Raw genomic sequence first — 16,825 nt, 5'->3', positions numbered from 1 at the left:
GGGAAATGATCAGACATTGTGGGGACTGATGGACACTGGCTCTGAGCTGATGTTGATTCCAGGGGATCCAAAATGTCACTGTTATCCTCCAGGTAAAACAGTGTCTTATGGTCATCAGGTAATTAATGGAGTTTTACCTCAGTTCCAACTTACAGTGTGTACAGTGTAGTCTTTTCCCCAGTGCCAGAATGCATAATTGTCATAGACATACTTAGCAGCTGGCAGGACCCCCACCTACGTTCTCTGACTGGTAGGGTGAGGGCTATTACGGTGGGAAAGGCCAAATAGAAGCCATTACACCTGCCTCTACCTAGAAAAATACTAAATCAAAAATAATATCGCATCCCTGGAGAAACTGCAAAGATTAGTGCCACCATCAAGGACGTGAAAGACGCGGGGGTGGGGATTCCTAACACAGCCCCATTCAACTCTCCTATTTGGCCTGTGCAGAAGACAGATGGATCTTGAAGAATGCTACCGGATTATCCTAAGCGTAACGAAGTGGTGACTCCAACTGCAGCTGCTGTACCAGATGTGGTTTCATTGCTTGAGTAAATTAACACATCTCCTGGTACCTGGTATGCGGCCACTGACTTGGCAAATGCCTTTATCTCCATTCCTATCCATAAGGCCCACCAGAAGCAATTTGCCTTCAGCTGGCAAGGCCAGCAATAAACCTTTACTGTTCTACCTCAGAGGTATATCAACTCTCCGGCTTTGTATCATAATCTTATCCAGAAAGAAGTTGACCGCTTTTTGCTTCTGCAAGATATCACACTGGTCCATTACACTGATAACTAAGCTGATTGGATCAAGTGAGCAGGAAGTAGCAAACACACTGGACTTATTGCTGAGACATTTGCATGCCAGAGGATGAAAAATAAATCCAACTAAAATTCAGGGACCTTCCACCTCAGTAAAATGTCTAGGGGTCCAGTGGTGTGGGGTCTGTCAAGATATTCCTTCTAACACGAAAAGTAAGTTGTTGCATTTGGCCCCTCCTACAAACAAGAAAGAGGCACAATGCCTAGTAAGCCTATTTAGATTTTGGAGGCAACACATTCCTCACTTGGGTGTGTTACTCTGTCCCATTTACTGAATGACCTGAAAGGCTGATAGTTTTCAGTGGGGTCCAGAACAGGAGAAGGCTCTGCAACAGACCCAGGCTGCTGTGCAAGCTGCTGTGCCACTTGGGCCATATGACCCAGCAGATCCAATGGTGCTTGAGGCATCAGTGGCAGATAGAGATGCTGTCTGGAGCCTTTGGCAGACCCCCATAGGTGAATCACAGCAGAGGTCGCTAAGATTTTGGAGCAAGGCCCTGCCTTCTTCAGATAACTGCTCTCCTTCTGAGAGGCAGCACTTGGCCTGTTGCTGAGCTTTTGTGGAAACTGAACGTATGACTATGGCTTCAAGTTGACAAGAGGTGAACTTGTGATGGTTAATAGTGAGTGTCAACTTGATTGGATTGAAGGATGCAAAGTACTGATCCTAGGTGTGTCTGTGTGGGTGTTGCCAAAGGAAATTAACATTTGAATCAGTGGGATGGGGAAGGCAGACCTTTAATCTGGTGGACACAATCTAATCAACTGCCCTTGAATATAAAGCAGGCAGAAAAACATGAAAAGGTGAGACTGGCTTAACCTCCCAGCCTACATATTTCTTCCATGCTGGATGCTTTTCTGCACTCAAACATTGGAATCCAAGTTCTTGAGTTTGAGACTTGGACTGACTCTCCTCACTCCTCGAACTTGTAGATAGCCTGTTTTGGGACCTTGTGATCTTGTAAGTTAATACTTAATAAACTCCTCTTTTTATATATATAGTATCCTATTAGTTCTATGCCTCTAGGGAACCCTGACGAATACACTAGGTATATAATCAAAGAAATATAAATCATTCAACCAAAAAGACATGCATACAAATGTTCACTGCAGCACTATTTACAACAGCAAACACATGGATCTTGAAAAATGCTAGTTGCTGTACCAGATGCAGTTTCATTGCTTGAGTAAATTAACACATCTCCTGGTACCTGGTATGCAGCCATTGACTTGGCAAATGCCTTTATCTCTGTTCCTGTCCATAAGGCCCACCAGAAGCAATTTGCTTTCAGCTGGAAAGGCCAGCAATATACCTTTAGTGTCCTACCTCAGAGGTACATCAACTCTCCAGCTTTGTGTCATAATCTTACCCAGAGAGAACTTGGATAAGGTGAGACATGGAATCAACCTAAATGCCCAACAATGGCAAATTGAATAAAGAAAATGTGGACATATATACCATAGAATACTATGCAGCATTAAAAAAGAACAAGATCATGTCTTTCATGGGAACATGAATGGAGTTGGTGACAATCTAATGCACGAACAGAAAATCAAATACCACATGTTCTCAGGTGTAAGTGGGAGTTAAATGATAAGAACTCATGGACACAAAGAGGGGAACAACAGACACTAGGGGCCTATTAGAGGGTAGGGGGTGGAGGAGGGAGAGGAACAAAAAAGATAACTATTAGGTACTAGGCTTAGTACCTGGGTGATGAAATAATCTGTACAACAAATCTCTGTAATATGAGTTTACCTGTATAAGAATCCTACACATGTACCACTGAAGCTAAAATAAGAATTTTTAAAAAATGAATACAGAAAGAAAACAAGATCAAGGTGTTAGGGAGGCAAAGTCTATCAGAGAGGGAAGAATCAATAATGATTTCCAGGTTTCCAGTTCACTAAATTGTGTGACTAATAGTACCATACACTGAGAAAAACAGGAAACAGAATTGATTTGGGAAAGAGAAAACATTACATTCAGCTGTAGACACAGTAAGACTAAGACGCCTGTAACTGTTCCAGATGTCCATTGTCTGGTAGGGTTCTAATTATAAAATTGGCAGTCAAGTCATATAGGTCAAAGAGTTGTCAGTGCATAACTGAAGCCATGGAATTGGATGAGAACACTCTGGAGGCCATAGGACAAACAAAGGAAAAGAAGTCTACAATGACAACTATGCAGGAGAGACCAGAAAAGAAGGAAGAGAACAAGAAGTAAGTAATGCCACAGTCACAGAAGGAGAGAATTACACTAAGGAGTAAACAAACCATGTCAAATATTCCAAAGTGGTAAATTAAGTTAAAGGGTGTAGGGATGTGACATGATTTGGTTGTGTTCCCACCCAAATCTCATCTTGAACTGTAGTTCCCATAATCTCCACATGTGATGGTTAATACTGAGTGTCAACTTGATTGGATTGAAGGATGCAAAGTTTTGATCCTGGGTTTGTCTGTGAAGGTGTTGCCAAGCGAGATTAATATTTGAGTCAGTGGGCTGGGAAAGGCAGACCCACCTTTAATCTGGGTAGGCACCCTCTAATCAGCTGCCTGTGTGCCTAGAATATAAAGCAAGCAGAAAAATGTGAAAAGACTAGACTGGCCTAGCCTCTCAGCCTACATCTTTCTCCCTTTGATATACAGATATAGATATAGATAGAGAGAGAGAGAGAGAGAGAGAGAGAGAGAGAGAGAGAGACATATCCTATTAGTTCTGTTCCTCTAAAGAACCCTGACTAACACACAATATGTCATGGAAGAAACATGGTGGTAACTGAATCATGGGGGCAGTTACCCCCATGCTGTTTTCATGATAGTGAGTCATCACCAGATATGATGGTTTTATAAGGGACTTTTCCCCCTTTGCTCAGCACTTCTCTTGCCTATTGCCACGTGATGAAGGATGTGTTTGCTTCCCCTTCCACCATGATTGTAAGTCTCCTGAGGTCTCCCCAGCCATGCTGAACTGTGAGTCAACTAAACCTCTTTCCTCTATAAATAACCCAGTCTCAAGTATGTCTTTATTAGCGCATGACAAACTAATACAGGGAGGTTCCATTAGATTAGGAATTATATATTTATTGGGTTTTGGCAGAACAATTTAAGTTAGGTAGTTGGGCAAAGATGCCAGATTATGGTGGCTTCCACAGTTTACAGAAGAGAAAAAAATGTAGAGACTTAAAGCACAGGCAAAATTTTCAGGAAGCTTAGGGTGGAGGGAAAGAAAGAAAACTACAGTGTGGTAAATAAAAGAAGGCATAGATCAAAAGAGTTGTTTGTTTTAAAAGGAACCCATATACATGTTTAAATCATGACAGAAAGCAGTGATCTTTCTACAGGGTTAAAACATAATGTCTTTGGGAGAAACAGAGTAATATAACTGCAGTCAACTGTCTTAAGACCAAACAGAAAACAAATTTTTCCATAAGTGGAAAGATATAGTTGAATATACCCCACAGAGACACATGAAAACTTAAGAGAACAAACATTGAAGCCATCATTTTGGACTATATCATAAAACTAATTTGTACTTGTTTCCCATAATCAATCTAATAAAACCAATCATATTAGAATAATTATTTTCACTGGTTCCATATAATGTGCTAGATTTATATACATTGAAGACAGCCTACTTTCTTTAAGGTACTCCCATTGTAGTGGGAAATCTAGACACATAAATGACTAACGATGAAACTACAGGCATACCTTATTTTATTGCATGTCACTTATTGTGCTTTGCAGATAATATGCTTTTTTGCATATTTAAGATGTGTAGCAATGCTACGTCAAACAAGTTTACTGGTGTCATTTTTCTAACAGCATGTGTTCACTCTGTGTCTCTGAATCACATTTTGGTAATTCTCACAACATTACAAACTTTTTATAATTATTCTGTTATGATGACCCGTGATTAGTAAACTTTGATGTTACTATTGTAATTATTTTGGGGCACCATGAACCGTACCCAGATAAGACAACAAACTTAATGGATAAATGTTGTTCTTATTGTTCCACCAACTGGTCATTCACTTATCTTTCTCTTTCTCCTGGGGCCTCCTTATTACCTGAGACACAACAATATCAAGATGATGGCAATTAGTAACCTTAAAAAACCTCTAAGGGTTCAAATAAAAGGAAAAGTTGAGTGTATCTCACTGTACATCAAAAGCTAAAAGTGACTAAGCTTGGTGAAGGAAGACAGCATGTCAAAAGCTAAGACAAGACAAAAGCTGGGCCCCTTTTGCCAATTAGCCAAGTTGTACATGCAAAGAAGAAGTTCTTTAAGGATATTAACAGTGTTACTCCAGGAAACACATGAACAATAACAAAATGAAACAACCTTATTGCTGATATGAAGAAAGTTTGAGTGATTTGAACAGAAAATCAAACCAACCACAGCATTCTCTTAAGCCAAACACTAACCCACAGAAGGCTCTAACTCTATTTAACTTTAATAAGGCTGAGAGAAATGAGGGAGCTACAGAAGGAAAGTTTGAAGTTAACAGGTTGGTTCATGGGATTCAAGGAAAGAAGCTGTCTGAGTAAATGGAAGTACAAGGTGAAGTAGCAAGTGCTGATGTAGAAGTTGCAAGTTATCCAGAAGATCTAGCTAAGATAATTGATGAAGTTAGCTACATTAAAGAGATTTTCTTTTCTCTTTTCTTTTTTTTTTTTTTTTTTTTGAGATTGAGTCTCACTCTGTCGCCCAGGCTGGAGTGCAGTGGCTCAATCTAGGCTCACTGCAACCTCCACCTCCCAGGTTCAAGTGATTCTCCTGCCTCAGCCTCCCATGTAGCTGGGATTACAGACACGTGCCACCACGTCCAGTTAATTTTTGTATTTTTAGTAGACACGGGGTTTCAACACGTTGGCCAGGCTGCTCTCGAACTCCTGACCTTAGGTGATCTCCCCACCTCGGCCTCCCAAAGTGCTGGGATTACAAGCATGGACCACGACACCCGGCCAAGAGATTTTCAATGCAAACAAAACAGCCTTATATTGGAAGAAGATATCATCTAGGACTTTCATAGCTCGAAAGGAGAAGTCAATGCCTGGATCCAAAGCATCAAAAGATAGGCTAACTCTCTTCTTAAGAGCTAATGCAGATGGTGACTTTAAGCAGAAGCCAATGCTCATTTACCATTCCAAAAATACTGGAGCACTGGAAAATCTACTCTGCCTATGCTATATAAATGGAAAAATAAAGTAAATGACAGTACATATGTGACTGTATGGGTTTACTGCGTATTTTAAGCCTACCATTGAAAATTACTGCTCAGTAAAAAGATTCCTTTCAAAATACTACTGCTCATTGACAATGCAACAGGTCACCCAAGAGCTCTGATGGAGATGTTTAAGGAGATTAGTATTGTTTTTGTGCCTGCTAACATAACATTCATTCTGTAGCCCATAAATCAAGGAGTAATTTTGACTTTCAAATATTTAAGAAATATATTTTGTAAGGCTATAGCTGCCATAAATAGCGATTCCTCTGACAGATCTGGGCAAAGTAAATTGAAAACCTTCTGGAAAGAATTCACCATTAAGATGCCACATCTGTGATTCATGAAAAGAGGTCAAAATATCAACATTAAAAGGAGTTTGGAAGAAGCTGATTCTAACCCTAATGGATGACTTAAAGAAGTTCAGTACTTCAGTAGAACAAGTAACTACAGACGTGGTGGAAATAGCAGGAAAACTAGAATTAAAAGTGGAGCCTGAAGATGTGACTGAATCACTGCAATCCTAAGACCAAAATCAAACAGATGAGGAGTTGAGTTGTTTCTTATGGATGAGCAAAGATGGAATCCACTCCTGTAGAACATGCTGTGAACATTGTTGAAATAACAACAAAGGACTTAAAATATTGCATAAACTTAGTTGATAAAGCAGTGAGTGGGATGAGAGGATTGGCTTCAATTCTAAAAGAAGTTCTACGGTGGGTAAAATGCTATCAAAAAGCATCAAATACTTCAGAGAAATCTTTCATGAAAGGAGTCAACTGATGCAGTGAACTTCACTGATCTCTTATTTTCAGAAATTGCCAGAGCCACCCCAGCCCATAACAAACAACACACTGATCAGTCAGCTGCCATCGACAGTGAGGTAAGATTCTCCACCAGCAAAACAACTCACTGAAGGCTCAGATGTTCATTAGCATTTTTAGCAATAAAGTACTTTTAATTAAGCAATAAACATTTTTTAGACATATTTCTACTGTACACTTTAGACTACAGTGTAAACATAACTTTCACATGGGAAAACAAAAAATTTGTGTGACTTCCTTTACTGCAATATTCATGTTATTGTTGTGGTATGGAACTGAACCCACAATAATTCTGAAGTCTACCTGTACTCAACAGGTAGACTTGTATGTTGAAGTGCCAACATACAAGTAAGCACAAAATACAACTGAAAAAACTTCAAGGAAAAGAAGATAAGAGAATCTAAGTTAATGTTAAATGACAGAAGTACCTATCTTTGTATTTCACATCATATAAGCTATTAAAAGTTTCCCAAAGTAGACGAAATTTTTAAAAATCTAAGTATTTAGGGTTAATAGGTTTAAATGTATTCCAAAGGGCAAAACTATGTTTATAAAACAGTATCACATAGGATGAAGTGACCAGAAAATGAAAAGAGTGACCAATAATAAAATTTCAATATCAAGTAAGTCTTTACTAATGCTTATATGCATATACACGTATGTTTCTGGGTTAATTCATAAATGTACCCAAAGATAAGGAACTAAATATCCCTTAATGATTAAAACAAGTTACTTAACTGTGAATATTAGTACAACCTAGGTCTCAAATTAAAAAAATTTGTATATACTGCCCTCATGGGGCAATAATATGTAGTTCATTAAAATATAAGCAGGAAATGTAGTGGACTCCGTGGATACAATTTATTCCTACTAATCCTAGCCAATGAAGGAGCATCACTGGTTTGACTAATAATGTAATGAGCCATCTAAAAATCACTCACAAGTATACTTCTATTTATGCCAAGTCTCTTTCCTGGTTGGAGTTAGCCTCGTATTCTGATAGGTGTTGGGAATGTTAGGTGACCTGGATCAAAGAATCCATGCACAGAAAATTCAAAAGTTGATATAATTCATGCATGATTAATCAAATCAGCCCATAAATGCCATTACATAATGCTTCTTTTTTCTCTTTTGGTCAAATTGCATTTTACTACCAATCGCAAACAGTAGCATTTATAACAGAGAAAGATTTAAAGAAAATGACTTACAATAACACATGTTGGGACTTCACGAAGAGAATATTCTGTTTTATTAGGAAGATCTTGATTCCTTATCAGCTCATAAATAGTAGGATAGGATAACAAGTTCACCAGTGCTAAAAAAGACTAGAGGGAAAGAAAACAATCATTTAAATGATTCATTTTTGTCAACCACATCCACGGAGAGTCATTAATGTAGTTTCGTATCTGTATGACTTTGAGGGCTAATTTTTAAATATACCTAATTCCCGTAAGTTTGAAATATGTTATATATATGATAAGTACAAAACAGTTAACATGAACAGCAATACTCTATAAGCTGACAACGCATGATGTAACAACCATTACATACATATATGAAATTTGGAATATGCTTTAAAATATCATGTATCTCTTAAAAGTTTGGTTCTGACAAAAATTCAATAATCCATCTTTCTCATTCTTTGCACTGCCATATCCAATACGTAAGAAAATGCAAGAGAATAATACTTAGGGACTCTGGGGCAAGATAATAAATTCTATATATTTTTGCCCTCAGATCATGAGGCTATCTTTTAACTACATTCACTGAAAATCCAACTAACCTAAATATGATAGCTAATTTTTAAAAGCCATGGCTTTTCCCATCAAAGCTAACTCATTTGCTGGTGCAATTTTACCAATCTCTCCATGAAATATTTAAGCTCTTCACTCTCATTGCATCTTATTAAACACAACTAGAATATTTTTCTCAGCCACATTCATTCTTGGGCTCCCTAGTTCAAAAGCATGCTGTGGTTGCTCATCACTAACCATCAAATCTAAACTCCTTAGCATGGCTTTCAAGGCACTTCTCTAATTGACACGATTCTACTCTTCACAGTCTCAAAAGCCTCATTTCCTAGTATTCCTCAGCATGAAGTCACCACTTCAGTCAATCAAATATGCCTGTGGTCTCCTTCAACTGACTGCCACCTATACGTACTTTTGTATCCTAGTAACACACTTCTCCTGCCCTCCACTTACTCATTAGCCCATTTGACATGTCTTCAAAATATGTCACGTCTTTTCTAAAGACTTTCCAATTAACTCCATCCACATCCAGAAGCCCTATATTCTGCCAATACTTATATCTTTTGCTTGCATTATATTAATTGTACTTACTTATAACTGTAAAGTTTTCTGCTTTACATTTTCACTATAGTACGCACTATAGAAAAGGAAGAAAAAAATTGCCAAGGAAAGAATGTTTGAGAAATATGTCTATTCATTATACATACAATAAACTGCAGAAAAACTGGAGGGTTCACCTAGGAAACTACTGTATGAACTTCTCTAATCACCGGGTATTAACTAGAAAGATGATTAATAGAACAGATTTCATTACAGATTTATTTTTAATCCAATCTAGTTTATCCTGAGAATACAGATGAACCAAAAAATACAAGGTAATAATGCTTTGTAATTTAAATCTGCAAACATGTTTTAATGTCCTTAATATTAATCCAGCAATATTTGGATACGATCATGAATAAATCCTTTATGTTTACAGAATCTTTTCTACCATAATCACAAAAGTTTACAAAAAAGCCTTTAAAATGTCTATTTGGGTAGAAAAGAAATATAATCTTTATAAATCACATATAGCAATAGTATATTGAGCATTTTATATTATTTATACATGAAGAATTCAGTTCACAATTATGGAACCTCTCTTCACGTAAGAAATAAAATGATGTGGACCACATACAATCAAGGTAAGGTGTGACATGCTACTCTAAGCAAATCAAGTAAAACTTTAGGTAAAAATAATTCAACAACTGTATTCAAACTAAAACAACCTGAACAGAATTTTAAAGAAGGTTGAGAAGATTTCAGCAGCTTGCTTCTAGAAGAAATACATTCATTTCTCACACATTGGGCATTTTAAAAGATGTTAGCTTACTGCAAAATTGTGATGTATTAAGCATTTCTGGAATAAAAATATATACAATGTAATTATTGGCTCCCACAAACACACATTATAAGATGTCGCTAATATCAGACATTATCTTAAAATTTATAGTAGCACAAAACATAAATCTATGTCATCAATGCTTTGAATAGAAGAATGAGACTTTATGCAATAATGATAAGGAAACTAATGAAAAGTCAAAGTTTGATATATTTTTAAGACTAAAGTATAAAATTAATTCTCCAAGTCAAGAAGTGTTCTTTTAAATTAAAATCTTTCAGGTTGATAATGATCTTCTATTCACTTATTTATTCACTAAAAATATTTTAGTGCTAGCTGCTTATCAGTAATTGTGCCAAATGCTAACAATGAAAATATGAATAAAGGCATGGTCCCTGCCCTCAAGGACTCATAGTGCAGTGCAGGACAAAATACACTATTAAATCACTTAAAATAGTGCCTAAATGTTCTGACATTAGTACAATATGGAGAGCAATGGGGTGATATAAGGATGACACTCTTCAGCAATGTAGGCAGAGGTGAGAGGTAAGACTGTATACGTAGCAGGCAGACAGTCAGACAGAGAAGTGCTATGTTAATGAGCTCTATCTTTACCCTCTAGGGAAAAAAAAGGGGGCAAAGTATTTTCAGAAAAGTAGTGGTTTTGAGGGTAGACAATATAAAGGAATAAAGAAACAAATTAGAATTTGGAAGTTGTAAGACTGTCAGAGATACATTACACCTATTAGAACACAGATGTATTGAAAACATGTCCAATAGACAGAATGATCAAATAGTTACTCAAAAGGTTAGTGTTCGGGGAATACATGCCTTAGGAGTAAAGGAAAGGTCAGTGAAGACTATGTGTATAAAATATTCTATTCTTTAAAGTAGTATGGACAAGAAGGGGAGGAGGAAGACTGAATAGTGATAAAAATTTAACTGCTATCATTATATGAGCACTTATTTTTGGCCAAATGCTATAGTATCAATATTTATATACATTATCTATTTTAAACCTTAATATGTACAACTGTAAGACCATTGTAAGGAACACCTGTCTTCTGAAGCAGAGTCTCACTACTCTAAAGGAGGGGTGTCCAATTACTTTGGCTTCCCTGGGCCACATTGGAAGAAGAAGAATTGTCTTGGGCCACACGTAAAATACAGTAACGATAGCTGATGAGCTAAGAAAATAAAAATAAAAACTGCAAACAAAAATCTCATAATGTTTTAAGCAAGGCTATGAATTTGTGCTGCGCCACATTCAAAGCTGTCCTGGGCCGAATGCAGCCCATGGGCCGCAGGTTCTACAAGCTTGCTCTAAAGTCTGCTATGATGTAAACCACTAAAAGACACTAGGAAAGCACTTAGATTCAGGGAGAGGATCTTTTGTTTGGGCTGGTGGAGTGAAAGGGGTGATACTTGTTTTTGGAGGAGAGAATCAAGCCATCTTCAAATAATTTTACATCTTTTTTTCCAATCTGTATGCCTTCTATTTTTTCTTGCCTTATTATACTTATATAATATAACGTAAATAAAAGTGGTAAGAGTCAACCAAATTTAGAGTCAATATTTTACCATTAAAGATGATGCTAACTGTATGCTTTCCAAACACAGCATTTATCAGATTATGGATTAAATCATTTGAATTTTTATCATAAATGTGTACGAAATTTAGTAAAATGTTTCTACATATGTTGAAATAATATTAAGAGTTTTCTTTTTATTCTTTAACATGGTAAGTTGTATTTTCGTACTGAAACGTTTAACCAACTTTATGTTCCTGAAATAAACCCCACTTGATCATAATAAACGGTCCTTTTATACACTGCTGAATTACAATTCATAGTATAGTATTTTAAAAAGCATTCTGTCTATATTCATCAGGCTACAGATCTATAACTTTCTTCTTTTTTGGTGATGTTTTTATATCAGTGTTACACTGGCCTCATAAATTAGCGTTTCCTCTATCTGTTTTCTGAAAAACCTTGTGTGAGATTGGTGTTCTTTCTCCTACAAATGTTTCATAGAATCCACTGGTGAAACCATCTGTTTTTCTCTGTGTAAGAAGGTTCTTAATGACAAATTCAATTTCTTTAACAAATGCATACCTATTTTTTTTTTTTTTATTGAGTCAGTTTTGGTAACCCTACTTTTAAAGAAACTTTGCCAATTAGATCTTAGTGGTTGAGATAATGACATAAAGCAAATCATAATATTCACTTATTAACCTTTAATATCTGTGGACTCATTAGTCTTACCCCTCTTTCATTCTTGATATTGGTAATTTTGGATCTCTCTTATTTTTGTCATCAATCTAGTGAGAGGTTTATCACTTTTAATAATCATTTCCAAAAATCACATTTGGATTTGTTACTTCTCTTTAGTTTGTTCTGTTTCACTGATTTCTGCTCTGTTTATTATTTCCCTTGTTGCAATGGTTTTGGGTGTAATTTGCCCTTCTTTTTCTACTCCCTTTGAGTGGAAACTTGAGTCAATAATTTTAGATCTTTCTTATTTTCTAATATAAATATTACAGTTAAAAATATCCCTCTTAGGACTGCTTCAACTATGACACAAATTCTGATGTATTTTTATTTGCATCCAATTTGAAATACTTCCTAATTTCCCTTGTGACCTCTTTGAGCTACAAGTTATTTATAAGTATGTGGCTTAATTTCCAAATATCTTTTTTTCTAGTTTCTAGTTCTTGATTTTTAATTAATTTCATTGTGGTTATAGAATATGCTTCATATTATTCCAATTGTCTTAAATTTATTTAGACTTGCATTTAGCCCAACATGGTCTATCTTTGAGGACATGCCATGTGTTCTTGAAAAGAATGTGTATTCTGCAGTCACCGAGTATAATATTGTATAAAACCAAGTGGTTAATAGTGGTATTCATATCACATAATTCTTAACAGAGAGCTCTTGATCTGTTCTATCAATTGCTAAGAGAAATGTTAAAATCGTCAACTCTGATTGTAGATTTGCCTATTTCTTCCTTAAATTCTATTTCAATACTACACATATTTTAAATATTTTGTTAGGATCATACTGATTTATGATTATGTCTTTCTGGTGTTTTGACCATATTCATATTATCATTATAAAATGTGTCTCTTAATCTGATAGTTTTTCCTTTTCTTTATCTCTGACACTAAATGTAGCCATGTCAGTTTTCTAATGTATGTTGCTTCTCTATATATATTTTTTCCATCCAACTTATCTTTATCTTTCAAGTGAATTTCTTCTAGAACTCTGCCACCTGCCCCAGAGAGCCTTCTCTGTGCCTACAATTACCTCCCCTGCCATCCCTCCACAACACCCAATATCCTGACCTTTACAATAATCATTTTCAAAGATTCTCTTGTGGTTTTACTTCTCAGGTGTACATATCTAGACAGTATAATTTTGTCTTTACAATTTTCAAGACTTGATATGTCATTTAAAACTTCTTTTAATCTACAGGCATTCATCTTCTCCCTCGCCTTTCTTTTCATTTCGTCTGTTGACAAGCTCAGGCCATTTGACCCGTAAAGTTTTAACCAGTCTGGATTTTAGGAAGCACACAGTCAGGCAGCAGTTCACCCTGTTCTTCCATCCTTTGGATATATGCAGTTTCCATATTCTGCAAACTGGCAGCGAATCCAAAGGCTTGATCAAGTTAGATACCTTGGTAAGACTAGAGATGGTGGTTTATTCTTTCATTAGAGGGCATATTAATAATGTTTAGCCATTTCTGTTTTAGTGATGTTAAGGTGGCTCAATTAATTCTTGCAGACTGCAAATGGTGACATTCTAATTCCATCATTTAAAAAGAATTATTAGTTGGGATAATTCATGAAAAAGAGGCACTACTTTCACCTACTATTTGGTTACCCAGTGGTGGAATTCTGATATGGTTTGGCTCTTTGTCCCCACCCAAATCTCACCTCAAATTGTAATCCCTACATGCCAAAGGAAGGACCTGGTGGGAGCTGACTGGATCATGGGTGCAGTTCCCCCATGCTGTTCCCATGATAGTGAGTTCTCCCGAGATCTCATGGGTTAAATGTGTTTGGCAGTTCCCCTTCACTCTCTGTCTCTCCAGCAGCCATGTATGATGTGTGCTTTGCTTCCCCTTCACCTTCCTCCCTGAATGTAAGTTTCCTGAGGCCTCCCTAGACAAGTGGAACTATGAGTCAATTAAACCTCTTTCTTTATAAATTACCCAGTCTCAGGTAGTTCTTCATAGTAGTGTGAAAATGGGCTAAAACAAGTTCATACAGGAATGGCATAATAAATGCTGTTATTTTAGTAAACAAGTTTCAAGATAATAAATTGATTCTCAATCATCCTCTGAGCATAACCAATTTTAAAAAATATTATTTAATAGTTTTGCTTTCATATCCACACTATGCATCATGACTAATTAAACATACCAACACTGATAATACTTTCTACCATTTATTGAGTGCCTACTATATGCCAAACATTCTGCCATATACTTTTATAAATTATCACAGTTTGACATGTGAAAAATTATGATAAATACATTATCATCTTTAACACTGGTTAACTACATTTTCTACCACCTAAAATGTAATTTCATTTTGTTTCTAATTATAGTTCAGTAGAGATCGTTATCAACAACCTGCAACTTAGGTGATGTTAAGCTACCTGTAATTAAAATGAATCAGAATATATTTATTTTATTATCTAAGTATCCACAGAAAAAATAAAGTTAATTTCTTTTTTACTGGTAAATGTTATTGAAATCTGATATATATATATATATATATATATATATATATATACACACACGCATACACACATATATATACACACACGTGTGTATATATATTTGCCACTTGTGTGCTGTTTTTAGTTATTTAATTTATTTTATTTCAATAGGTTTTAGGGGAACAGATTGTATGGTATTTTAGTTATTTAATTTATTTTTATTTCAATAGGTTTTTGGGGAACAGATAGTGTCTGGTTACATGAATAAGTTCTCTTAGTGGTGATTGCTGAGACTTTGGTGCACTATCACCTGAGTAGTGTACACTGTACCCAGTGTGTAGTCTCTTATCCCTCACCACCCCCAACCCTTTCCCGTGAGTCACCAAAGACTGATGTACCATTCTTATGCCTTTGTGCCCTCATAGCTTAGCTCACACATAGGAGTGAGAACATACAATGTTTGGTTTTCCATTCCTAAATATTTCACTTAGAATAATAGCGGAGACTATTCCATCCAGGTTGCTGGATGTTTCTGGAGTTGATTTTTGCATAAGGTGAAAGATGAGGATCCAGTTTCATTCTTCTACATGTGGCTTGCTAATTATCCCAGCACCATTTTTTGAATAGGGTGTGCTTTCCCCACCTTATGCTTTTGTTTGCTTTATCAAAGATCAGCTGGCTGATCTTTTTATGGCTGAGTAGTATCCCATAGTGTGTGTGTGTGTACATATACACCATATTTTCTTTATCTACTCATTGACTGATGTGCATGTGGGCAGTTCCATATTTTTGCAATTGCAAATTGTGCTGCTATGAACATGTATTTGCAAGTATCTTTTTTGTATAACGACTTCTTTTCCTCTGGGTAGATACCTAGCACTGGGATCGCAGGATGAAATGGTAGATCTACTTTTAGTTCCTTAAAGAATCTCCACGCTGTTTTCCATAGTGGTTATACTAGTTTACATTCTCACTGACAGTGTAAAGTGTTCCCTTTTCACTGCATCTACACCAACATCTATTTTTTTTTTTTTTTTAATGGCCATTCTTGCAGGAATAAGGTGGTATCACATTGTGGTTTTGATTTGCATTTTCCTAATAACTAGTGATATTGCACATTTTTCCATATGCTTGTTGCCCACTTGTATATCTTCTTTTGAGAATTGTCTATTCACATCCTTAGCACACTTTTTGATAGGGTTGTTTGTGTTTTCTTGCTGATTTGTTTGAGTTCTTTGTAGATTCTGGATACTAGTCTTTTGTCAGATGTATAAATTGTGAAGATTTTCCCCCACTCTGTGGGTTGTGTGTTTACTCTGCCGATTATTTCTTTATAAGTCCCATCTATTTATCTTTGTTTCTGTTGCATTTGCTTTCGAATTCCTAGTCATAAAGTCTTTACCTAAGCTAATGTCTAGAGGGGTTTGGTTTTTCTGATGTTATCTTCTAGAATCTTTATGGTTTCAGATCTTAGATTTAAGTCTTTGATTGATCTTGAGTTGATTTTTCTATAAGGTGAGAGATGAGGATCCAGTTTTATTCTTCTACATATGGCTTGCTAATTAACCCAGCACTATTTTTTGAATAGGGTATACTTTCCCCACTTTGTTTTTGTTTGCTTTGTTGAAGACCAGTTGGTTGTATTTGGCTTTATTTTTGAGTTCTTTATTTTGTTACATTGGTCTATGTGCCTATTTTTATACCAGTACCATGCTGTAGCCTTGTAGAATAATTTGAAGTTGGGTAATGTGATGCCTCCAAATTTGTTCTTTATGCTTAGTCTTGCTTTGGCTATTTGGGCTCTTTGTTGGCTCCATATACATTTCAGGATTGTTTGTTCTAGTTCTGTGAAGAATTATGGTGGTATTTTGATGGGAATTGCATCGAATCTGTAAATTGCTTTGGGCAGTATAGTCATTTTCACAATATTAATTCTACCCATCCATGAACATGAAATGTCTTTCCATTCGTTTGTGTTATCTGATTTCTTTCAGCAGTGTTTTGTAGTTTTCCCTGTAGAGGTCTTTCATGTCTTTGGTTAGGTATATTCCTAAGTATTTTATTTATTTATTTATTTATTTATTTAT

The 16,825-nt window shown here is 36.0% G+C and overlaps 1 protein-coding gene across 1 annotated transcript in view; it reads right to left on the bottom strand.

The window, feature by feature from the left end:
* Positions 1–16,825, bottom strand: part of TBC1D32 (TBC1 domain family member 32) — a gene marked incomplete at its 3' end in the record, with an annotated part of 224,148 nt that overhangs the window by 107,093 nt on the left and 100,230 nt on the right. The window contains exon 22 of the mRNA XM_017848884.1: positions 8,085–8,201. Within this exon, the coding sequence (XP_017704373.1) occupies positions 8,085–8,201 (117 nt within the window). The remainder of the gene's footprint in view (positions 1–8,084; positions 8,202–16,825) is intronic.

Source organism: Rhinopithecus bieti, unplaced genomic scaffold (assembly GCF_001698545.2).
Source record: "Rhinopithecus bieti isolate Rb0 unplaced genomic scaffold, ASM169854v2 scaffold_30957, whole genome shotgun sequence".
In the NCBI taxonomy this organism is placed as follows: domain Eukaryota; kingdom Metazoa; phylum Chordata; class Mammalia; order Primates; family Cercopithecidae; genus Rhinopithecus; species Rhinopithecus bieti.
This window is presented reverse-complemented; position numbering and strand designations above follow the sequence as displayed.